Source organism: Culex pipiens, chromosome 2, assembly GCF_016801865.2.
Source record: "Culex pipiens pallens isolate TS chromosome 2, TS_CPP_V2, whole genome shotgun sequence".
Classification (NCBI taxonomy): Eukaryota; Metazoa; Arthropoda; class Insecta; order Diptera; family Culicidae; genus Culex; species Culex pipiens.
Genome location: NC_068938.1, coordinates 79568250 through 79595208, shown reverse-complemented (window position 1 = coordinate 79595208; position 26959 = coordinate 79568250). Strand labels below are relative to the sequence as shown.

The 26959-nt window shown below is 36.7% G+C and overlaps 1 protein-coding gene across 2 annotated transcripts in view; it reads right to left on the bottom strand.

The window, feature by feature from the left end:
* The window catches only part of LOC120429160 (S phase cyclin A-associated protein in the endoplasmic reticulum), a 149950-nt gene that overhangs the window by 43538 nt on the left and 79453 nt on the right, over positions 1-26959 (bottom strand). For both annotated transcript variants that reach the window (XM_052708927.1, XM_052708926.1), the window contains exons 9-11: positions 2056-2201; positions 1902-1991; positions 949-1040 (exon numbers count right to left, since the gene is read on the bottom strand). In XM_052708927.1, coding sequence (XP_052564887.1) covers positions 949-1040; positions 1902-1991; positions 2056-2201 — 328 coding nt within the window. The remainder of the gene's footprint in view (positions 1-948; positions 1041-1901; positions 1992-2055; positions 2202-26959) is intronic.

Genomic DNA, 26959 nt, shown 5'->3' with positions numbered 1-26959 from the left:
ATCGAAAAATACTTTCTAGAATTTGCTAAAGTTTACCGTTTTCAAGATATAGCGAAAACAAATTGGAATCAACTCTTACATTTAAAAATGGCGTAATATTGAATATTTAACCATTATGAAGTGTTATCTTGATTAAAAAAAAGGATTTTTTAGGATCAGAAAATTTTACAAAGTTTCTTTTTTATAACATTCAAATTAGGACCATTACCTAGTTTCTGAGATGTTGGTGCCTGAAAGTAAAAAGCTTGGGAATGGACAATCATGGACTCTTTTTTAAGCATCAAAAACCTAACATTTTTCAGTAAAAATTAAACTTTAAGTCGCTATATCTTGAAAACGGACCACTTTATAAAAAAAACTGTACAGTACTTTTCGATTGCAAATATGATTTTACATTCAAAACTGAAGTCAAAATAAAATTTATTAAATTTTTTTCGTGTATCATTTTTTTCTGAATAGTCCTTATCAATTCCTACAACTTTGCCGAAGACACCAAACCGATCAGCGAATTACTTCAAATGATACAAATATTCGAATGGGTCCCCAAAAAGTTTTGAGCCATTCCAAAAAATCTTCGCTTGTGTGCTTGTGACACGTTTGCACGAGATAGCAGACAAGCGACGAAATATACATAAAATTCCATCTCCGGTTTTGGTGGAGAACTGTTTCTTTGATTCTTGATATATTGGATTTATTATTAAGTATATCAAAATCTATGTTAAACAATTTTGAATAAAAACGGGAATCTTTGATTTTTGAGAGCCATTATTTGATTTTTTGTAAGCTCGGCCTACTTGTTCAATTCTTAATTTTCCCAAACTATCCTTTTTTTTCTTTTACAAGACCAATTTATTGCATTACAACAACGACCTAAAAACCTGCGGGTTGACCGCCTGTTTGTGACTACAAGTCACAAGGCAAAAAAAAATCACAACTCTCGAGTCTTACCTGAAACGTCGCTATGTCCAGATTGGCCAGCGTTACCAGAAGATTAAAGGTGGCTGCCGCCAACGAAATCGTTCTCGGCGGAATGCATTCACCTGGAAGAGAAGAAAGAGGAGAGAGAGAGAGAAGCGGGATAAAGAGTCTGAGTGAGTCTGAGTAATCACATAAAACAATGTGAAAAATTGCTGTTATAACGCCGAATCCCAAACAAACGCAAGGGTTATACTCAACGCGATTGTAAAATTGCCCTGCTGCTGCTGCAGCGAGGAATTGAAGGTAAAACACACCCAATTATTCAAATTACTTTGGTTTTGCTGGGAAGAGAGGGAGGGGGCAAGACGGCGACGACGGTTTGAGAGGTAAGGTTTTCCAAAATTCAAAAGAAATCCGCGCGGCCGGCATCTGATAAAAGCGTAATAATTTTAATTAAATTATCCCATTTCCGGTAGTTATCCACGGTAATAGACTGGCCGACTGGCGGCGGTCGCGGCGGGCTCAATCGGAAAGACTCAAAGGGGTAGCTGCCGCGAGGGTAAGATGCACGAAAAAATATCGAAATTACTCAAATTAAGCTATTCTCACGTTCCAATTTCGGTGTCTTTCCCAACACCGAATCGAGGCAAACATGAAGGGTTGGAACTTTGGACCGATTTCTTCAAACGATTGAACGATTTCAAACTAAACATCCCTCGCCCGTGGTGAGTTCGGTAAATGTTTGCATCCCCCAGGTATGCGATGCGCGCACCAACGGAAAGTCAACGGATTATCCAAACAGCAAAGCCAAGTAAACTTGAAGAATAAATACACCTTGCGGGTAAACATTTGTCCTCTCCGCCGTCGTCGCCGATTCCAGATCGAACCAAAACAATACACAAAACCAGCGTTGTTGAGTTCGGACAAACAGAGCTTGATTTTCTCCAAGAGATTCTAACGTCGAAAATGTTGAGGTTTCTCACCGATAGGCACGATGGTGGAGTACAGCAGCGAGATCGTGCCGAACAGTTCCGTCGTCTTGGCCGTGGTCAGGAACTTGGTAACGTCTGGACCTGTAATGATAACAATGGAATTAATTCGTTGTAAAACTCTTGAATCGAAAAGATTAAAATATACCTCGTGGACATAGTTCTGCCAACTTTGTCAACAGGCCGAGCGAGGCTAGCACCGATAGCACCAAACTTTGCTGGCTCTCCACCGATTCTTGGATTTTGTTGAATTTTCTAACTAAAGTATCGATCAGGCCGAGCGATACTGTGTAACTGGAAGTAGATAAAATAAGGCAAAGGTTATTTAATCAATTTATCTACAGGACACACAGAACGGAAAAAAATGTAAAGCTTCAGAAATTATTTTATTTATTTGATTAATTCTTAAATATATAAATAATAAGCATAACTGCAGTAGCATAACTGCCACTCTTTAAGCACTTTGTGATACATTTCACTTAAAATAATTGAAATTTTAGCTTGAAATTAGAATTCAGTTAACAAAAATTTAATTGTAAATATAAAAGGGCAGCAATTAAGAGTCATAAGTGGTCATACTTCAACAAAACCAATTTTTGGAAATTAGCAAATTAAGTGTTCGCAACATTCCCGCAGCAACCCACAATTCCACACATTTCCACAAATCAACTTCTCCAGCGCGAGACAGTTGTCAGGCTGTCAACCCAAGACCAGAAAACCAAACCTGTCACGTGACACTTACGAGTCCTGACAGTTGATACTTGACAGCGGCAACGGCAACAGCAGCGCAACGTCACTATGGTGAATAAGTATAAAATTACACACAGTCACACAACAACAACAACGACGACGAAGAGGGAGGGAAATCATCTAGATGGCGTTGTTTTCTATCCCGATTTTTCCCCTTTACAGGCAAGAGATTACATCATTGTTTCGGCGCAGGCAGAACCAGGGGGTTGGACACGAGCCGGTGACACTGTCAGCTGTAATCAAGTGGAACAAGTGGAATGCCAAACAACATAATCAGTCGTGAAAAATTAACATATGACACAAGTAAACAAGCCCGAGGGCGACTTTTTTGTTTGTTTGCTGAATTGGTTTGGAAACTGATGGAAAGCGAATTGTTTCGAATTGACGCGCGGTAGTTTTTAATCCTGTCAAAGTTGGCTGACACTGGCGGGATTTTAGGTCCCGGCCGGCTGTCAAGCTGAAGGGGTTGGAGGATATAGGATTACGGGATGTATGGGGAAATGCACATGTTCACTTCTCAGAGTGATTTGAATGGATTGTACCTGTTTATGGAGTTAACAAGTGCACACAATGAATGGAAAACTAATCACTCATGTTTTGCTTTTATTTTTAGATCATGCTCTGTTTTAAAGGAGAAACAACGATGTGGCAACATGTTAAAATTTTCTTTTTTTGCATATTTTCGATTTTATGTTTTAAGAATCAATTCGTTTAAAGCAATCAACAATAAACAGAATTACAAAATAAAGCTAATGAGCAATTCTCTACGAAATCGGTCTTTTTTCTTCAATTTTAATTTTTGTATTTTTTAATCCGGCTGAAACTTTTTTGGTGCCTTCGGTATGCCCAAAGAAGCCACTTTGCATCATTAGTTTGTCCATATAATTTTCCATACAAATTCGGCAGCTGTCCATACAAAAATGATGTATGAAAATTCAAAAATCTGTATCTTTTGAAGGAATTTTTTGATCGATTTGGTGTCTTCGGCAAAGTTGTAGGTATGGATACGGACTACACTGGAAAAAATAATACACGGTAAAAAAAAATTTGGTGATTTTTTTATTTAACTTTTTATCACTAAAACTTGATTTACAAAAAAACACTATTTTTAATTTTTTTTATTTTTTGATATGTTTTAGAAGACATAAAATGCCAACTTTTCAGAAATTTCCAGGTTGTGCAAAAAATCACTGACCGAGTTATGAATTTTTTAATCAATACTGATTTTTTCAAAAAATCGAAATTTTGGTCGTAAAAATTTTTCAACTTCATTTTTCGATGTAAAATCAAATTTGCAATCAAAAAGTACTTTACTAAAATTTTGATAAAGTGCACCGTTTTCAAGTTATAGCCATATTTAAGTGACTTTTTTGAAAATAGTCGCAGTTTTTCATTTTTTTAAATTAGTGCACATGTTTGCCCAGTTTTGAAAAAAATATTTTTGAAAAGCTGAGAAAATTCTCTATATTTTGCTTATTCGGACTATGTTGATACGACCTTTAGTTGCTGAGATATTGCAATGCAAAGGTTTAAAAACAGGAAAATTGATGTTTTCTAAGTTTCACCCAAACAACCCACCATTTTCTATCGTCAATATCTCAGCAACTAATGGTCCGATTTTCAATGTTAATATATGAAACAATTGTGAAATTTTCCGATCTTTTCGAAAAAAATATTTTTGGAATTTTCAAATCAAGACAAACATTTTAAAAGGGCGTAATATTGAATGTTTGGCCTTTGTGAAATGTTAGTCTTGATTTGAAAATTCCAAAAATATTTTTTTCGAAGAGATCGGAAAATTTCACAAATGTTTCATATATTAACATTGAAAATCGGACCATTAGTTGCTGAGATATTGACGATAGAAAATGGTGGGTTGTTTGGGTGAAACTTAGAAAACATCAATTTTCCTGTTTTTAAACCTTTGCATTGCAATATCTCAGCAACTAAAGGTCGTATCAACAAAGTCCAAATAAGCAAAATATAGAGAATTTTCTCAGCTTTTCAAAAATATTTTTTTCAAAACTGGGCAAACATGTGCACTAATTTAAAAAAATGAAAAACTGCGACTATTTTCAAAAAAGTCACTTAAATATGGCTATAACTTGAAAACGGTGCACTTTATCAAAATTTCAGTAAAGTACTTTTTGATTGCAAATTTGATTTTACATCGAAAAATGAAGTTGAAAAATTTTTACGACCAAAATTTCGATTTTTTGAAAAAATCAGTATTGATTAAAAAATTCATAACTCGGTCAGTGATTTTTTGCACAACCTGGAAATTTCTGAAAAGTTGGCATTTTATGCCTTCTAAAACATATCAAAAAATAAAAAAAATTAAAAATAGTGTTTTTTTGTAAATCAAGTTTTAGTGATAAAAAGTTAAATAAAAAAATCACCAAATTTTTTTTACCGTGTATTATTTTTCCAGTGTAGTCCGTATCCATACCTACAACTTTGCCGAAGACACCAAATCGATCAAAAAATTCCTTCAAAAGATACAGATTTTTGAATTTTCATACATCATTTTTGTATGGACAGCTGCCGAATTTGTATGGAAAATTATATGGACAAACTAATGATGCAAAATGGCTTCTTTGGGCATACCGAAGGCACCAAAAAAGTTTCAGTCGGATTAAAAAATACAAAAAAAATCGAATGACCGAAATCCTAGAGAACTGCTCTAATACTTTAATACCCCTGCGCAACTATTTTAAATCTGCATCTGCTACCCTCCAGGCCACAACAACAGATTACGTATGCTGGCGATAATTGAACAATAACAGAATGTTAATTTTATACAGGAGTCGCGACAAGCAAAACAATCTCTGACGTTGGCGCCAACACCTTGTGCCACTTTTCCCGGGGTCAATCTGGCGCCCTGCATTATTGAATCGGAATATTTTAAAGAAAATTGTTTGCATCTTTATTATTCGAATCCAGTCTGAGCTAGATTAGCTTCTTCTCCTAATCCAGCGAGACCTAATTAAGTTACAATTTTAGAGCAGCTTTTTTGCCGAGGGGTAGTCACTGACCCTTCAACTAGCTTTAAAGTATTTTTTGTGCTCCGTCCGTAAACATCCAAATAAGCCCTTTGGTTGCGTCACACCCTATTGAGATCTACAAAAGGCATATCAGCAACACAGAGAATCTCTCCCCTTGCTTGTAACTACTTCTGTCAGTCGGACATCGTCGTCGTTCCCGACCGTTTGACAGGGACGAAAAAAAGGCATCAGAAAGACTCGCACTCGACTGCTGCTGCTCGGGAATAAATGAAAAAGGTATTAACACTTTGCATTTGCATACAACCACGTGGAAATGTTGTGTACACAAATTTCTGAGCTTCGGCACACGATGCAATTTCGTCCCTTTTTTACCCTGTAAGGTCTGCAACCACCCAAAGGATGAGTTAAAGGGGATCCTCTTCGTTTTAGAGTGGTTCACACTTTAACAGTTTTTATTATTATAAAAAATAGTTAAAGTTTATACACCGAAGATTAAATCATTAAAAAACCATAGCGTTTGATTACGATTTAACATGCGAAAAATATTAAGGTAAAACCTTAAGATTGCCTCCAGCCGGGACCCGTGGTGTAGGGGCAAGCTCATCCAGTCGGCCTGGGTTCGATCCCAGAAGGTCACGGTGGCAAATTTTGAGACGAGATTTGTCTGATCACGCCTTCCGTCGGACGGGGAAGTAAATGTTGGCCTCGGTCTAATCTAGAGGTTAGGTCGTTAGCTCAGTCCAGGTGTAGAAGTCGTCTCCCTTGGTCCTGTCTCGGTAGAGTCGCTGGTAGGCAGTTGGACTAACAATCCAAAGGTCGTCAGTTCGAATCCTGGGGTGGATGGAAGCTTAGGTGTAAAAAGAGGTTTGCAATTGCCTCAACAATCAAGCCTTCGGACACCTAGTTTCGAGTAGGAAACTCGCAATCGAGAACGCCAAGGCACTGCTGTAAAGAGATTTTTTTTTAGAAGATTGCCTTCAAAAGTACAAGCAAACTTCAAATCCTTTTGTCAAATTTGTCGAAGTTAGATTCAGATTCAGTTAGGTTAGATTAGATTTAGTTTCACATACGTGAACCACCCTACTCTTCCCCTCAAATTGCCGGCTGGGCCACCGATATGGCCACCGTCCCTGTGATCCCGGAGTGAGTGCGGCCAGACCGCTTCGGCATACAAATTACGGGTTTATTTTCAAATCCTTTAGGAAAATAAACATTCCGGATGACCCCTGGCGATGAAAAACCCCTTCTGTGTCCCAACTGCTGGACTCTCGGAGCGGATGGGTTGCGAAGAGTCTCGCTTTGCCACGGGAGTTGGATGGTGTTTAACGACGAATAAGTGTTGATGGATTAAGTTTATGAGTAATTGGAATTTTAAATTTCACGCTGGTGATGGAGACGACGACATCGGTGTTTTGTTATGGGCTGATGGCGCCGCCGGGTATTGACGCGAGTTAATGCCATTTTGGTGTAGCGGAGCGCACTGGACAGATACAGGCAAATATTGAATAATTTTGACGACGACGCCTCAGAGAGCAATAGACGCAAATCTCAAGTCGAAACCTACCTACCGGTCAGTATTCCCAGTGAGCATATTTAGAGCAATTCCAGCTCAAATCAGGAATTTTTCTTGTAGTTTTGTACCCGACCCTCTCCGATTTCAATGAAACTTTTTAGACATGTTATCCTAGGCCTATATAAGCCATTTTTGTGTATACACTGTAGAAAAATACACGCCACTTCCATGAGATTTTTTCAATTTTTAACTTTAAAAGTTAAATTTAAAGGTGATGTCACGATTTGTTTTCGTTAAAAAAATTTGAGGAAATAGCCTAAAATGTTACAAAAAGTCTCACGAAAAATGCAGGATGGTATGCCTCCCCTAAACAAATTACAAAAATCATTTACTAAAACTGTTTTTTTGAAAAGTGGTCTAATCGTTGAAATTTTCAAAAACCGAAAGCGGTAATCAAATCCCCAGGCAATTTTACATAAATGTCTCCATATTGACCGTTATCCTATGTCCAATCCTTGTGAAGATACAGTGGTTTTAATAATAAAAATGTTGAAAAATTGGGTTATTGATGGTTTTTTGCAATTTTTTAATGACAGAATTAATTTTTCAGTCTCGAAAATAATTTTACCGGAAAGCTCGTCCAATTTTCTATAAGTTTGCCTTTGACAGCATTTGGGGGTCCTGATTTTCGGTTCAATGAACAAAAACCATCCACTCATCACCTATTCCAACCCACTACCATTCATGAGCGAATGAGACTCGCATGCAGCCAGAGAGTGGCACGAACTGTTCACTCAGCGAACAAATACATCGTGAAAATATTTGCCTACTCCGTCGCTCGACGACACTCACACACTCACATGCTCAGCGAAGAGCCATTCTCACAAAACGCCAGCGCGGCAGTCTTGTTGTCTTCACGCCCTCAGTTTGCCATCAATTTGATTTTTTCTTGGTGGAAGTTTCTTTGAATGGTGTCTATAATATTATGAAATCAAAATAAATGCACAATTTAATTTACAACATAGATTTTAGGCAACCCAAATCAATAAGTATAACGCAGCGCATCAGAGAAAAAATGTGTTCAGTTCAGAGTGATCGGAGCCGTTCGGCCTGTCAGAGCCGTTCGGAGACTGAGCCGATCAGAGAGAGAAGAAGAGTAGAAGAGAGAGTGTTCGGGAGCGAATGGTGTGAAAGTGACAAACAGTAGGCATTCATCAGGGCAGTATCGCGTCGCCTGCTAACTATTTGTGCTCGCGAGTGGAGTGGTTGATTTTGAACAATATTATTAAAACCGCTATATCTTCACAAGGATTGGACATAGGACGATGGTTAATATGGAGACTTTTTATGTGGGGAATCGATTACCACTTTCGGCTTTTGAAAATTTCAACGTTTAGACAACTTTTCAAAAAAACAGTTTAAGTAAATGATTTTTGTTTTTTTTAGGAGAGACATACCATCCTGCATTTTTTTCGTGAGTCTTTTTGTAACATTTTAGGCTTTTTCCTCAAAAATTTTGAACGAAAAAAAATGGTGACATCACCTTCAAATTTAACTTTGAAACTTAAAAATTGAAAAATCTCATGGAAAAGGCGTGTATTTTTCTTTCAGTGTGTGTTTTTTTTTTTCAGAAAGCCCGTAATTTTTTAATTACAAAATACAAAAATATTTAAATTACTTACGCCCTTCTCAAATGTCATTTTCGAGTACAATTGGCTCCATATACACAAAAATGGCTTATATAGGCCTAGGATAACATGTCTAAAAAGTTTCATTGAAATCGGAGAGGGTCGGGTACAAAAGTACCAGAAAAATTCCTGATTTGAGCTGGAATTGTTCTTTACTCTTTTAAGGGATCTGACTTTGCCGAGCCAGGCAGGAATCTAACTTAAACATTAGAAAAAAAAAACAATATTCCAAGGGATTGCATCACGTAACAATGCACGCATCGAGGCGCGCATTTGCAGCACAAAAACGCTAAAATCAATTCCGTTCCGCGCGTAGCATTAATATTGATAGAATTGCATCGGATTTGTTTCGTTGTCTGCTCACCGGACTGAATGTCTAATGCCAACCAACAATCGAGTCGAGGTGAAAACACAGGCACACTCACATTCACGCGAGTCACACTAATCCCAATTTATCACCAGAGCGAGCTCGGGTAAAAAGCAAATAAACATTGCTAATACTCGTGTTGTTCACATAATTCAACTCCAATCTAAATATAAATAAATCATTCGTTCCATTATGCCAATGTGTAGTGTGATCGTGTGTGTGTGTGTGCGCGCAGATAAATTGTATGTGCCCAGTTGGTTCGACGATTGACGGACTTCTAAAGTGTAAACAACAACTGTCAAAGGGGAGGGGAGGGGATCCAAGTGGGGAGGAATGTTAGGTTAAAATATAGCTAAACCAATTGGACTCTATGTCTACACACAACCATCAACTAAAACCCAACTCCGCTTCTAAACTGTCCCACGAATTGCCACATTGACTCTGTGTTGGGGCGCGTGCGTGTGTTTGTGCATCAGTAGAGTTTGTTGCAGTTTTGTTGTGTTTTGTGAGCTTTTACTTCGGGGAATTTACTGTTTGGACACCACTCGGAGTGTCCGCCTAGCGCGCGCATTCCCACGATAATCGCATTGTTTATGCCATGTTCCAGCGCACGAGATAGTCCGTGATGGACAGAAAATTGTATTTATACACATAAATTAGTCGATGACTAATTACGGAACAACGCAATTGTTATTGAGGTAAATTTGGATTAAGCTGATAACAATCTAGACAAAGTAAAAGTTGTATCCCATTTTAGGAAAGTTTGTTTGCTAACAAGTCGAAACTCAAACTTTTTGAAAGCTACTCGAAAATAAGGCATGATTTAAGAAACTTTGAATGTGGGCATATTAAAAGTTATATTAATAGATAGGAAGACGGATACAAATTGAAAGATTTCTCAAATGGATCGTGGAAGATACCATAAATAATATTTGAAAAAAAACAACCTTCAAATAGCAAGAATATTACCTATATATATTTAGATTTATAAGAAAATTAGAGTCACGGCAATGAGCATTCCAGATTTTTGATAATTTTTCATAATAAAATAATCAACACATAATTTGAGCCTGAAATATAAGTATACCTTGTAAACTTACTGGAGTCTTTCCCTGATTATTGATAACGCTTGAGTCCTCTAACAATTGCTGCTAGTTCTATCAAAATATTGAACAAACACCACCGTTACAGCAGATGTCATTTCAATGATTTGGATTTCCTACGCTTCGTCCCCGCTTCGCAGGTTCAATGGTGCTTTCATTGTCACAATTTTCCGATTTTTTTTCGTTCCTTTTTCGAAAAAGTCCCTCACAAAGGTACTGTTGTGTGCTTATTGCTATTATTATTTATAAATTTTCGACTTCAATTGTTATTGTTATTACTCTCCTTCGGTCCTCTTTAATTTTCCCGACTTTTTTTTCCCTCTCGTTTTGTCCTCCTGATCCATTGTCATTTTGGCAATTTTCCTCTAGTTGAGATTTGCTGTATTTTTTTTTTTTTTTGCTGCTCCTACATTGCCGTCGCGTTTTATTGTCGGTCAGATTCAATAAATGTTTTCCTCCTCGCCTGATGGGTCGTCCTGTATTATGGTGTTGTCGCCCTCCGATGATTACAGGGGACATGCCGTCGTCGTCGACCTAATGTACCACGGCCTGCTACCGATGCGCGCTACTCTCGGATTGTTTATCCACTTGAGTTCCCTCTTTCGAAGTCGTCCACCCCTGTGGGTTCGATGGTGCAGCTTCCGAAATGTCCTCTCGCCCGTCAGCCGTTGGGCACAATGGATTGGCACTTGAAAACTCACTCGGCGGTAAAATAGCACATGCTGTAATTGTAAATCAATACCGGGAAGTGGATTCATCGCCCGAGTCGTCGTCGGTGTGGAAGGTTGACGGCAAGGCCTAGCCAGTAAGGGGACCGCATTTGCGCTTTAGGGCAGTTCTCTGCGAAATCGTGCTTCTCCGTTTTGAATGGAATTTGCTTTGAATTTGAAGTCAGTTTATTCCTGACATGGTCAAAGTAAGTGGGAGTTGCATTTAACTAAATTGTCATTCAACCAAAGTGATGTTTACAGTTATGCCATAATCTCATACTTTAAATAACAAAACTTATTTGTGTTGTGTTGATGACGTTTGAAGGAAATTTTGCTGAAAAAACGTGAATTCCCGAATTGGGATTTTAGATTATTTTTTTCCCGGATTCCAAAAATGGAAAAAAATATCATATTTATGGACATAATTTCAAATCTGTTTGAAGAAATTTTGGTTGAATTAAACCAGGGCTGTGGAGTCGGATTCGGAGTCGGAGCCGGAGTCGGAGCCGGAGTCGGTGGAGTCGGGTCTTTTTGGGGACCTGGAGTCGGAGTCGGAGTCTGAGTCGGCTAAATTTCTGATAGACCCGGAGTCGGAGCTGTAGTCGGAGTTGTCAAAAAATTTATTGGATTGCTTGCACTGCGTTGACATTTTTTTGTTTAATTTATTTTTTGGTTCAAGATATTTATCAGATTCCTTGATGTTTTCGAAGCATTTTTATTGTGATTGAAAAGCTCAATTTTGAAATACAGTTAAACCGGCATTCTTGTGCCTCGCATATACTGCCGCTCGAATCTAGTCCGTCCCATATGTAAAAAGTGAGTGCTGCGATAACGCCATGCGAAGCTCAAAAAATGTTTCACCTTTTTTTACATTTTTAATCAACAAATTTTCAATAGTGTTTTCAACAATTAATTCAATACTGGTTCAAAAAATACACCTACCCCAAATTTAACTTTAAAAAGCTAAAATTTACAGGTTAATTTGGTAAATTTTCGTGCTGGGACTGACCTGACTTTATTTGTCCACCAATAAAGGCAAGTCTGTCAGGTTATCAAGGTAGGCTTAAACATTTACAACAGAAATTTACCTGTCATTTGTTGGTTTGTTGTGGTAATTTTTGAAATATTTTATATTAAATATCTAAAAGTATGTTGATTTCAGGTTAATCTTATTTGACGAATAGTTTTAGTAAAATTCCTGAGTATGAAACTTTACCCGGGACAAGACAGTCAATTTCTTTCGCTGCCGTGAGAGGAGATATATGAATGCACGTCTCAGCATATGGACCCTTAAAATCTGCGTTGGAAGATAAACCTCATCCAGAACCAGGACCAACCAACCAATAAGGAACATAACTGATTTTTTTTCTTAAATTATTACAATGGTATGTAGTTTATATTCAAACCGTGGTTGTCACTTGCATGAAGAAAAAAGGCAGAATGGGTATCAAGTATTACTCTTAAAAATCTATGAATATTAATTAAATATCAACAACTACAGTATTTTTTAAGTTCAACAGGCTCTTAGAGACATAATCTGTGAGTTGTTTAAAAAAATACACATTTTTTTATCGATTTGTGAGACATTTCTAAACAAGAACTGACTTGCCTTTATTTTGCATATGGGACAGCACACAAGTCATTTTTATTTTGGAATTTCTAGAACAAACATGACTTTTTTATTTAATAGGCTTGAAGTAGGTGTTAAAACAAGACTTTTGTCGGGTTTATCTTAAAAACGATAAAAATACATATGGGACGGACTTGCTTCGAGCGGCAGTATACGAGTCATTGAATTTATTAGATAAATCGATTACCCCAATGTTTACAAATTCTCTACAAAACTCTTTAAGTGTTGATCCTTAAATAAAATCGTTGACAAGTCTATTTTTTTAAATACCTTACCCCTTCAGGCCTGAAATTTCAAAAAAATATTTTTAAGGTTAATTATGGGAAAATGATTCTTATACGAAAATTATAGGCTAGTTTTGAAAATTTTGATTTGGGTAATATTTGACCCATCAGGCCTGAAAGGGTTAAATCGAGGTGATATAATTGATATAATTGATATAATTTAATTTATTTTTCAAATATTTGAATTATCTCATGATTTGTATGCCCGAGCAGGGGTAAATAACACGGGAATACCAAATTTTGGTATTACTTGGGCAAATAACAGCGACCAAAATGTGCCCTTGGTTGCCCAGTAATAGATGGTAAAATACCATGAAATCATACCAAAATCTTGTATGTGTAAGGGCACAACAATACCAAACCATGTTATTTCAAGGGTAAAATAATACCTCAAAATAAAACCATTTCAATACCAAGATGAGGTCTTCTGGATTTTTGAACATCGCTTGAATACCAAAACTTGGTATTGCCATGGTTTTATTTTTAGGTATTCCCGCGCCCTTGGAAAATCATATTTTGGTATTTCTGTGGTCTTTCACATACATGATTTTGGTATGATTTCATGGTATTTTACCATCTATTACTGGGCAACCAAGAGCACATTATGGTCGCTGGTATTTGAACAAGTAATACCAAAATTTGGTATTTTCATACCATTTTTAGTGCAGCAGTTGCAGATAGTGAAAAAACGGAAATTATTCATATGCAACAACCAAATCTACTCACCTGATGATTCCATGTTGTTATTAGTGATATTCTTCACCACACCGAATGCATTTGTCATTGATGAACGGCCTGTGCTTGAAGTTCTTGAAGCTTCTGAAAAATAACAAGATTGAAAAATAAGTATTATTAAAATGAAACTGAATTGAAATTCACCAAAATTCATTAACCTGTCGATTGACTCATTTTTCAAAGTATTTGGTTATCCCGACTTAGAGATATTTCAACGTTTTTGAAAAAAATATTAGTGGGTATATCACACTAATTTTTAAAATCATCTTTAACATTTTTGGGTTTCAAGTCATTTTAGCGCAAAATTAATTAACTCGTAAAATTTTTTTAACAAATTTCCCATAGTTTCAGAGAAAATTGATGAAACCTTTCAATATTCAAATAATACCAAAATGTGCCATCCTGACTTAGAAAATTTTCCACAATTTCAAGTCATTTCTGTAGGAGGTATATCAAAAGTGTTTAAAATCAAGTTTGAAATTTCCGGTTTTGAATGAAAGCATTCGCTTTGAGACATCATTTTAGCGCAAAATTAATTATTTTGTCAAAATTGGTCAAAATTTTCCCATAGTTTCAGAAGAATTTGATAAAACACTTTAATACCAAAATAATACCAAAATGTGCCATCCTGACTTAGAAAATTTTCCACAATTTCAAGTCATTTCTATAGGGGGTATATCAAAAATGTTTAAAATCAAGTTTGAAATTTCCGGTTTTGAATGAAAGCATTCGCTTTGAGACATGATTTTAGCGCAAAATTAATTATTTTGTCAAAATTGGTCAAAATTTTCCCATAGTTTCAGAGGAATTTGATAAAACACTTTAATACCAAAATAATACCAAAATGTGCCATCCTGACTTAGAAAATTTTCCACAATTTCAAGTCATTTCTGTATGGGGTATATCAAAAATGTTTAAAATCATGTTTGAAATTTCCGGTTTTGAATGAAAGCATTCGCTTTGAGACATCATTTTAGCGCAAAATTAATTATTTTGTCAAAATTGGTCAAAATTTTCCCATAGTTGCAGAGGAATTTGATAAAATACAGTAATACCAAAAGAATACCAAAATGTGGTGTTCGATCATTGACAAATTCTGCAATTTTGCAATATCAAAACAATACCTTAAATTGGTATGATACCACATTTTGCTCTTGCATAATCCTTAAGACAAATTTTAAAGGGTCCAGGAATACCAAAATTTGATATTGATACCAGAGAAAGGTATTATTACGCATTTCCCTTGTTATTTAACCATGCTCGGGTGTTTAAAGTGTGTACTGGGCTGAATCACACAATGTCCAAGGTACGTTATCTCAAATAAATTCAAAAAAGCTTTAAAAAATAGTTACTTTGAAAATGGTTTATTTCAAAACCAGGGTATCCAGGGTAGTTACTGCACACCCATTTCTCATTACTGAATTCAGTTAATTCTGAATTCAGTACTACTGAAATTTTCAGTAAATGAAAACTTGCTGAAAAAAAAACAATCAAAAATTAGTGTAGATTTAAAGTAGTTAAATAAAATGTTCCAATTTATCAAACAACAAAATTCAAATTTACTCACAAAATTGTTGTTCTGAAAATGCGTTTTTTTTTCATATGTAAATTACAGATTAGGTGTCGGAGTCGGAGTCAACAGATTTTGGAAAGCTGGAGTCGGGGTCGGCTACAGTTGGTAGGCCGGAGTCGGAGTCAGAACCGGAGTCAACAATTTGTGGAAAGCTGGAGCCGGAGTCGTAGTCGGAGTCGGAGTCGGCTTAACTCAGAAAGCCGGAGTCGGAGTCGCTTGAAATATGACCCGACTCCGCAGCCCTGAATTAAACCTTCTACTAACAAAATGTATATTCCAATTTGATTACACAAGAAAAAAAAATTATGTGTCGAAAATATGCAAAAACAATAAACAGATAAATTTATTTTTTTGTAAATTCCTTCTAATTCCTAATCAGGTTATAACAAATTGAATCAGAAGTTATTGTCTCCTGACTTTGACAAAGTTGAAAATAGATAGCTTAGAAATGTTGTCCAATACTTTTGCCAAGGGTCATTTTTTCTAACTTGAAATTAAAATACAGGTCATACTCGATAATCCAACGTCCTCGAACTACGACATTTGAAAAAATGCGATTTCGGTGTCTCGGACCTAAGAAAAACGCAAAAAGCTACGTGTCATAAGATAACACACAAGCGACGAAATATTAACATGAAGCCCCACAACTTTTTAATACAATATCTGTATTCACCTGTATTCACCCTATTTTTGAAACTCTAAACTTTCTTGAATCAGCTAATTTTGCAAAATACCGCACAAAAAAAGTTGAAGTTGAAAAGTTGAAAATGTACGAAAATGTACGAGAATTAATTCTAAAAAAAACACAAACTTTGAGTTTATACTAAAAGTGAGAAATTTAGATAATTTTCTTTTTTGAATTTCACTTGAAAAGCTGATTTGAATCTGCGTGTGCATACGAGAACTACTTAGAAAAATAAATTTTGTATTTAACCAGTGTTGCGATTCTCACGCGCTCACGCGCTCGTGAGCGCTCATTTTTCGCTCATTTCGTTTTTTTTCAGCTCGCGTTTGCTTCACGCTTGCGCTCGTGCTCATATTTCGCTCACGGAGCGCTAATTTTGGATGTATCGTTAATCGTTTTACGTTTTTTTGAAGCGGAAACATTGCTAAGTGAAGTTTTTTTTAATGATATAGTAATTGGAATAGCTTATTTTCATTAATTATGTTTTTGAATAAAAGGTTGCATTCGCAAGGGTCAAACCATTTTGAAGACTTACAGTCAGAGTTGAAAGTATAAATATTTTCGAATTAAAAGGCCTTATCTTAATAAAAATTAAGGTAAGCAGAGATAGATTGTGGCGGAAGGGTATCGGCGCCTAAACAAAAAAACCTAAAAACCTTAGAAAAAATTCAAGAAGATTAAAATTAAATTTTATTCTCCGGAGTGTTCGATTCAAAGTTATGTGCTTGGTTGATTAAAATATAATATTAAACTGTTTTATGTACCTGACCAGTTTATTTACTACCTCTCCAAAGTGCGAGTCAGAATGAACTACTACTAAAAAAATCATTCCGTTTAATATATCGTTAAGTGATTGGAAATGAATGACCATTTTTAATACACCCAAAATTCAGAATCGAGATAATCGTTCTCTCAAAATTTATTGAGGGCTCAGTGCCAAAATCGATAGAATAATGGTACCAACTCACACCATCATAACAAATGAGTTCATTCGTTAGTTGAATCAATAAATCTCCAACAAGTGTCATACATCGACTTCTGATTTCTCCATGGTCACCAAGCTGTGGTGGCCGAGGCAGCTAAGTCATTAGATTGGTTTATCAAAGGTCTCTGGTTCGATTCCCGTTGTCGACACTTTTGGTTTTTTGTTTGACGGATGAACTTTTTTTGCAAATGAACCTCGAGAGAATAGTTCTATCGCTCATCTCGAGCTGTGTTCTCTGCGTCCGTGAATGGTACCACTATTCTCTCGACACGAGACCATCATTCTCTCGGACTAGCGCTGCCAGTTTTGGGTGTAAAGTTAGTCCTTCTCTTTCTTATTCTAGAAAATAGGGTAGAATTTTCCGAATATACGGGATGATTGCAACTCCTTTTAAGCTTATTTTTGGGTTTTTAAAGGTTCAATAAACAAAATTTCAATATTTTGCTTTTTCTAATCTAATCTAATCAGACCCTAGCGCAGCCAATCTTTCGAAGGGATCCTGGAGAGTGCCTTAGGTTAGATGACGCCTAGCACTCTTCTTGTCATTTATTAACATTTGTAGTGCGCCATTGCATTGAAAATGCATTGAAACATCACAAGCGTTAAAGCGGCCAGGCCTACTGCGTAAAGCCGTATCGCAGAGATGACTCGTAATTGGGTTGAGTTTGAGCACTGAGTGTTCGAACAACAACACAATTCTGAATCGACAGGGGAGGAAGAAGCGTGGGGACACACCACCATACGCTCCGAGATTTTGGTTGTATTCGTTGGGAGCACCATGCTAAGAAGCAGGGCTGTGGAGTCGGAGTCGGAGTCGGAGCTGGAGTCGGTGGAGTCGGGTCTTTTTGGGGACCTGGAGTCGGAGTCGGAGTCGGAGTCGTCAAAGCTCGAACAGCTGGAGTCGGAGTCGGAGCCGGAGTCGGCTAAATTTTATGAGCTGGAGTCGGAGTCGGAGCCGGAGTCGAAAATTTCTGATAAACCCGGAGTCGGAGCTGGAGTCGGAGTTATCTTAAATTTAATATAATTTATTAACTTTTTGTTGTTCAGTTTTTGCTATAATGCAAATTAATTTACAAAACTTTTATTTACCTATTTTTTTAATCCGCGTAATGATTTTTTTCAGTTAATTTATGTGTTGGTTCAAGAGATTTATCAGATGCCATTATGTTTTTGAAGCATTTCCAATTTGATTGGATAGCTCTGACTGTGTTATTTCAATATGATCAGTATAAGATAAATTTCCCCTCTTTTACCCATGTTTGTAGTTTCATAACTCATAAAATTATAAACAATTTTGGTTGTTGATGCAACAACCTATTTACTATTTCTCTACAAAAATCTAAAAGTGTGGATCCTAACAAATCTCGTTGAACAAATCTAAAATTATGGCTGTTTTCGGCCATAAAATATTTCTTTTTAAATGCCATAAACCGGGGTAACATTGATAGAACTTGATTTTTTTTCAAATATTATTTAACCGGTAAGAATTTTATCATGATTTATATGTTTAAAACATGTATTGGGCTGGATCACAAAATGTCCATGAATGTATTTTCAAATAAATTCATAAGAGCTTTGCAATATAGTTACGTAAACTGTTTATTTTAATACCAGGGTGACTTTGATAGTTACTTTGTGTCTTAAAAATTACAGCCTAAATGTAAGCAAAATGATTTTATATGTCAAATCGATTAAAAAATAACAATTACATAATTGTTTGAATAATATAACAATAATTTGAATGAATTATTGTTTACCAACTTTTAATAAAAAGTAATGTAAATTTGGGGTTAATTAAATGACAATTATTCTTAAAGACAGAATCCAATTTTACTTCTCGAAATAATCTGGTTTTGCAAAATCATTTTGTACTATCATTTTGCAAAAAAAACTTCAACTTATCAATGTAACCCCGAACATCAATGTCACCCGGTTTACGCGCATGTGTGAGCTGAACATGTGAGTGATGTTATTAATACTTTGAATTTCATTCAATTTATTTCGTTGTTAAAGCATTACTTGTGTGAAGTTATTTAAGCTGAGATGTGGACTACCTTTGAACAGTTGATTGATTCTAAGTTGTGAACAGAGTTTACAGGTGCTTAAATAATCGACTATGTCTACTGAAGGAAAATTGCAAAATAACCTTCAAAATATCTAATAGGTGGGGTATAGTTAGAGCAGGCCTGCCCAACGTCCGGCCCGCGGGCCGGATCCGGCCCGTGAAGCCATTTCATCCGGCCCGCGACGGCTTTTCAAAAATGTTCTATGACCGGCCCTCAACACTGTTCATGAAATATTCAATAAATAAACTGAGTGTCAAAAAAATAAGCTTTAGGTCAAATTTTCACATTACGTATGTAAAATTTAACTAGAAAATTTTTGTTTTTTTTATTTGTTTTTTTTTTTGCGATTAATTCAACGTATTATTTGGATTTTGCCTTTGCAGTTTTTTATGATTTTTGTTTTAAATTCTACGTTCTTCATGTTTGAATTTAATTCTTATCATTTCTATATTGATGATTTCAGAATCAATCATTAAACTGTAAAATGCCGCAAGAAAACAAAATTATCCATTTCTTGAAAATGTGAAAGATATGAAAAACATGGATTTTTGTCTGAAAATGCACAAAAAGCCACTATTTTTTTACAGTTTTTGCTCACACATTTAAGTTTTTTTAGGAACTTGATTCAAAATGATTGATTCAAATAAGTATGCAAAAATAACGTTTTTTCAGAACATCTTTTCAGTGAAAACTTGTGTTTGAAATAAAAGCTTATAAATTCAAATTATTCAGACTGAAGAAAAAACAGCTGCAAATATTTCTAAAATATTGAAATGTTAATCTTAAATGGTTGTATTGGCAATCAAGTTTAAAAAAACTTGCAACGATCAATTAAATTGGAAGGTTTTTGCTTTTTTACTTATATTTAAATTAATTATATCAGGGTATTCAATAGCAATCTACAAAAAACATTACAATTAATTAAAAATAAACAAGTGAAAATAAATGAAAAAAAAACACATTTTTGAATGTTATGATTCTTATTTGCAACGCTAGTTTATTTATTTGATTACTTGAAAAGAACCTAATAAGAATAATTTAATGAAAAAAATGTTTACTTTTTATATTTTTATCAAACATCGGTTCCGGCCCGTCACTGCTTAAAAAAAATAAGATCTGGCCCGCAGGGCCAAAAGGTTGGGCACCCCTGAGTTAGAGGAATGGAGATTTTATTTAAACATTTTTTTAAATATTCATAATACTGAGTTAGTGTTGGAGTCGGAGTCGGAGTCGGAGTCAACAATTTTTTAAAAAGCTGGAGTCGGAGTCGGAGTCGGAGTCGGCTAAAGTTGGCAGGCCGGAGTCGGAGTCGGAGTCGGAGTCGTATGAAGCTGAAAGCCGGAGCCGGAGTCGGAGTCGGAGTCGGCTTAACTCAGAAAGCCGGAGTCGGAGTCGGAGTCGGAGTCGTCTAAAACATGACCCGACTCCGCAGCCCTGCTAAGAAGGTTTGGTACTCCGGGACCCTCTGGGATGGGACATTGTATTTCCACGAATAGGGACGTGGCGTTACATCGTGCTGCCACCTGGTTTTTTAAGCGCAAGAGTGTAAAAGTGCTGAGTCATCGTCTAAAAATAGACGGCGTCCTATCTCGCCCAGCAAAATGAAGTCGATAAAGTAGTCGGTTTCGATGAGAAAAAGTGGAAAATGTGGTCAAAAAATAGCGACGCCATCCCCCTATGCCCTGGACACTATTTGCCGTGGTTATAGCGCCACAACTCGCTCTCTGTAACAGTATTCCTAATTCCAGTCCAAGCTTACCAAGTCGTCATGGCCTAGTGGTTAGCATTTTTGCTTACCAACCCAAAGGACGGGGGATCGAACCACGCCTCGAGTGACTTTGATTTTTCGTTCATATTCATTATTTCAAATACTGTGTTCTTAACTTTATCGTTGGGAGCAGATGGGAATCGAACCCAGAACCATTCGCTTACAAAGCGAACACCGTAACCAGTCAGCCACGGCCGCTCCTCAAAATTTCAATATTTTGCTTTTTGGTGTTTTTTTAAACATAAAATACACATAATTTCTAATTAATTTTTTTGTACATATCAAGCAATGCACTGTAATTGGTCAAATGTGGATTTTTAAACAAACAGTGCATTTGCGGCGAGCGCGAGCGATCACGAGCTACCTGATAAAATCTCACGCTCCAGCTGGAGCGAGCACGCCTTCCGTGAGCGCTCGCTCATTCGCAACCCTGTATTTAACACACTTTATTAGACATGAAAAATCAAAACTGACTAAGTCAACAGCCAGGCCCGTACCCAGGGGGGTGGGCTTCGGGCTGAAGCCCCCCCCCCCCAATTTTTTGGAAGAAATATGGGAGAGAGGGAAGAAGAAGAAAAGAAAATTTCTTCTTCCAGCGCCCCCTAACCAAAATTCTGGCTACACTTCTGTCAACGGCAAACAGTAAACCAAAATTTAAAATATTATTCATGCAATTGGGTGATTGAGTCTTATTCTAGTTATTCTCAAGGTTCTGTAAATTATACTATTTCCTAAAAATTAAAAAGAAATGTTTGAAAAACATTACACAGACTGTATTTGATGAGAATTTACAATGTTGTTTTGGATTAAAAAAATACATTGGTTGTCTATTTGAAAATGTTTTCTAACTATGAAAATAATATTCAAAAACCCTAAAGTATTCAAAGAGAGCATCTCTTTCGCTGAGAATTCCCCGTCAGTCAGGTTCAGTGAGTGTCCTCTGCAGCATCAGAGGGTCCAACAGTCCTACCAAAAGGGACACACAACAAGAACAATGCACGGAAGTCGGCATATTGTACGGCCCGTCGCACACTCGCACATATCCAACACAATCGCCATGAATTGATATGAGAAGAATACATGCTTCAGAGCGGGAGATTGTCGAAAATCGTCCGCACGAGCGCTGAATTGATTTGTAATTACAACCTCCACCTCCACCGGCGTGTGCACACTTTAACAAGAAACCCTCAATTGTAAGCCTATTATCGGCGACGAAGTGGGTTCTTAAGCCGTTGACGGTCGTTATTGCCCGTCGCGTCGTTTTGTTTTGCATCTTTTCAACACGAAAAAAAAGCGGTCCATAAATTGAAGTGAACAACGAAAGTGAAACGGTTCCCCCCCACGGTAGATAACGCCGGCTCCAGCCTGGCCAGGCTCCAGGCGGTCCAAGAATTTTCGGAGGAATTGAGGTGCAGCAGCCTGGGTTCGAGACACGAAAGAATTCCAGAAATACCTACTCCAGATAAGAGTGTCTCCGGTGTGGTGCCGCACGCGGTCAGTTTATGACATATTAAATACGACGAACGCTGTGTAGCCGGTTCCGAAGACGTCGTCTGCAGAAGCTGCGGTTTTAAATTTGGTATCTCAAGGTTCCAAATTCTTTTGCGGTGACTGTTTGTCAGAAGGGATTTAAATATTTTGTGAAGAATATTAGTCAACTAATCAACACTTGTAGGTGGATGTGGTCTTGTAATATGCAACGATTCAACTAATATCTCTATAACTAGGAGTAGGTAGGTAGATTGTATATTTTTTCACTAACGATTGGCGTAGAAATTGAAACCGTAAAACTGTTGAATGGAAAAAATATTTGAATATATAAAATTGTAATAGTTCCCATGATTATTCAACGATACTCTAATACTTAATATCACATGAATTGTTCAAGCAGATCACTTTCATGAACTCCCAACATCATGCCATGATTAGATAGATTAAAATGAACAACAACAAGGTTGCGATGTTTTTCAAGTTAAGAATAAATTCAAACTGTACACATCAGGCCCAAGGTTCAACGACAGCATCTCCCTTCCAGCTGCTGCCTACGGGATAGAGGAGAAATTCTGAAATTTCAATTAGCGAGCAGTTACAGCGGGCAAATATTTGCACTGATGTTCAGTTCTTGCGTAACGCCAGCGCCACTCAGCGGAGCCTCCTGGCTGCTGCTGTGTATGTTTTCGAATGTAGAAGGAGGCTTTCGTCTGAATTTTCCGTTTTCCCAGCAAGCAAACAAACAACGACAACCTCCTCTGCGTTCCCCCGTGCCATCAGAAACGTGCCTTTTCCGTTGAGATATTCGCTCGTTTGTAGAATATCCCTGCTTCAATAGAAGAGAGAAGAAGCATACGTGGTAGGGTAGTTGGTTCTAAGATGGTCCAAGTCCTCAATTACGTCATGAGTCATATTTGAAAGTACACTTTAATGTTAACTAGATACAGAGAGTTTGGCAGCCCTATCCGAAGCTATGAGCACTTAAATTAAGTTTTGAATAATTTTTAATAAACTTTGTTTGCATCGTTAGATGCGTCAAGATTAAAAAAATGGAGATCTGGCAACTCTGCTATGAAATATTAAAAAAAAAACAATTGAACGAAAAGCTGTCTTTAGATGATTATTTCTGAATCTCTGAAATCTCTATTTTAGATTAAATGATATTCAAACAATAAAACGTTTAAAAACGCGACAAAAATAGTTCAAAATGACCAACCTCGCCCGTTCAAAAGCAAAAATACAGAGAAGAAGCGCACCCACTAAATCGGTTTTGGTCACTGATAATGATGATGGAAAATAAACTTTGGTGAATGACTTTCCGAGTTCTTTGACTTGGTCCCTTCGGTGGGGTCGCCGAAGGCGAGGGTGGACGACACACTGCCGACTGTGGGTGAAGGGTTCTTTTTTGCCAAGTGTGCACAAAACGGCCAACCGACCGCGGTGCCAGAGGAATGATGGGTTTTGTTTGTCTATTTGCATATCGGTAAATCAGTACAAGATAAACGAACAGCAAGAGCCAAGAAGGGTGGGGGGAGGGTTTCAAAGCAAAACTAACCGCTCGCGCACCGTGTCTAAATAAATTATTATTAATTAGTCAATTTTGTTTGCTCTCGGGTTGGTTCCGTCTGCTGGGTAGGCAAGGGTTGCCAGAAGTCATTGTGGAGTTGTCTTTGAGTTCGTTGGAAGAGGGGTCTCCAGTGGCGACAAGATATACCGGCGATACCGCCGATTGTCGTATCTGTTTTGATCTTGTTGATTAAGTACAATCAAAACTAGAGAGATTTGAACATTACCATACTGATTTAATAAAATTAAAACATTATTAAGATCATTTAACGTGAAGATATAGGGGAGAATGGGGAGACTTGATCCCCCTTTTTAGTATCGCACATAACCCAAGTAACATTTTTTCCAGGAGTTCTACAAGAGCTCTTCAAGATAGCTACAGCATAGCAGTTTGGACCGCGGTAGGATAAAATTCTCTTCAAAACTTCTTCAGGAGTTTGGAAGAGTACTTGAAGAGAGTTTTATCCTACCGCGGTCCAAACTGCTATGCTGTAGCTATTTTGAAGAGCTCTTGTAGAACTCCTGGAAAAAATGTTACTTGGGAACTCTGTCAATTTCTCACAAAACTATGAACTTTTTGCATGAATTGAAAGCTTAAACATTCAACTATGTTTGGCTGATAAGGGTATTTTATCAGAAAAAAAACTCTTCGAATCATGCCAAGCGTTTTAAAATAGTAGTTTATGCAACAAGTTGCAAAAAGAAGATTTTTTCAGCACGAGTCATACATTTATCCAACGAGGTTCACCGAGTTGGATAAATATGACAAGTGCTGAAAAAATCAATTTTTGCAACGAGTTCCATACAACATTTTTTGCAATTCCTAAAAACACCCTTTGTGTGGAATTATAAGTCAAATGCTCATGTATTTTGTCAATTAACCGTTTAAAACAAAATAATGTTGAAAAGTATTACTTTTCGAAACAAGTGCTGAAAAGTTCAACTTTTCAGCATTCATTTCAGTGCTGAAAAGTACAACTTTTCAGCATTTATTTTGAAAAGTGTTACTATTCGATTCTGTTATTTTTGGTACAGAAAAGTAGGCTTTTTCATCGTTCAAGAATGACAGGAAAAGTAAGTAGTTTCACGACGGAATTGCAAATTAGTAGTTTATGCAACAAGTTGCAAAAAGAGGATTTTTTCAGCACGAGTCGTACATTTATCCAACGAGGTTCACCGAGTTGGATAAATACGAAGAGTGCTGAAAAAAACAAGTTTTGCAACGAGTTCCATACAACATTTTTTGCAATTCCAAAAAACGCACACTGAGTGAAATTTTAAGTCAAATTTTCATGTATTTTGTCAATAAATCGTTTAAATCAAAAAAATGTTGAAAAAAGTTACTTTTCAAAACAAGTGCTGAAAAGTTCAACTTTTCTGCACCCATTTGAGTGCTGAAAAGTAGAACTTTTCAGCATTTATTTTGAAAAGTGTTGCTATTCGATTCTGTTATTTTTGGTACAGAAAAGTAGGCTATTTCGTCGTTCAAGAATGACAGGAAAAGTGAGTAGTTTCACGACGGAATTGCAAAAAAAATATTTTAAACCGGCATTTTCAAAATGTTGGGGGTAATTTGATCCCTCTTTCAACATTTTGAAGAAATCTTAAGCAAAATGTTGACGGTATTAAAAATTTACAAATGATCTACAAAGAAGCATGAAAGCAAATCTTCTACGACCTTTGACGGTTTTTATACAAAACAAGCCTTACCCGACAAACTTCGTATTGTCTTTTTTTTCGTTTCTTGACGTTTTAGCTTGTTCAGCTTCCTGTGATCAAAATTTGAGTTTACGTAAAGTTTCCTATACAATCTGCAGATGCTCCAGAATCGGTCCCAGAGTTGCCAAAGTGGGAATGTTTTAGCATATAAACATATAGATGCTCCGTATTGAACTGATTCGCGTTCGAACAAAACCGTCGATTTTTTTTAATTTTTAGATTCAACGTTCTCAATCGAATTCTATTGTCCAAATTTGGTAAATTTGCAAAATTGAGTTCTCCTCAGAAGTTGGAGCAATTTTCCATGAAATCAGTAAATTTAAAGACATTTGGTATGTAAACTTTCGAAAATCTGTGAGGCAATTGCAACTTTCTTTTAACACCTAAGGGCCCTTACAGAGTGGACGCTGCAAGCGACGCTACAAGCGACGCGACTAATTTGACAGGCGAAGCGACTACGCGCGACTCATTTGCGGCCAGCAGAAATCGCTCGCCTATTCAGAGTAGAAGCGATTTTTCGCTGCGCTACAAGCGACGAACAAGCAACTGTCAAATTGGTCGCGCGACCGACCTGTGCAAACCGAGGTCAGTCGCTTGCAAATCAAGCGATTTAAATTGATTCTGATGTTTTGTTCAGCTTTTCGCTATTCAAAATTTCTCAGAAAAAAAATATTTTGGAAGAACATTCTGAAAATTTAGATTGACCTGGCCACTCCGGAACCGGTTTTGAAACACATAAATTTAGAAATTCAAAAATACAAATACAGAGCAAATGTTCGCTAACTGAAACGAATTCGAATTAAAAAGTACTCAAACGTTATAACCAGTTGTCAAACTGGCTTCGACATTTCAACCCCATTGTTCGACGATATCCGAGCACGTTGTTTTGCTTTTTAATTATCCGCACAATCCGTACTATCCGGATATTTGTAACAAAACATAAAAGTTTTGGAGATTTTGCCTAATATTTTTTACTTTAATCATTATCTGGGGTGGATATGGTAGAGCACCCAGAAATCGCCATGCTCCAGTATTCACCCACTTACAGAGTTTAAACTGTGTTTAACTAACTTATACCATTTTTGGATAGAATGCAGGTACTTATTTATTGATTTCCAACACTTATCAAACCTGAACTAATTTATTTATTTATGAAACTGGTAGAGGGGTAATTTATGAAACTTGTTTTATGCAAAAATGGATATTTTATATCGAATTAACACAGCGTTGCTCAGTGGGTCAAAGTATCTCGAAAAGATTTTACAGACTTTTAAAATTTTATTTACTCCACTTAAAGTTTTTGCAATGAAGGCACAGTCTACCTTATTTTTAATTATTTTTTGCCTTTCTTACAAAAGAAAGGTTTAAGGTTTGCTTTTGGAAAAATGCTTTTTTCAGAAATCTAAAAAAAATC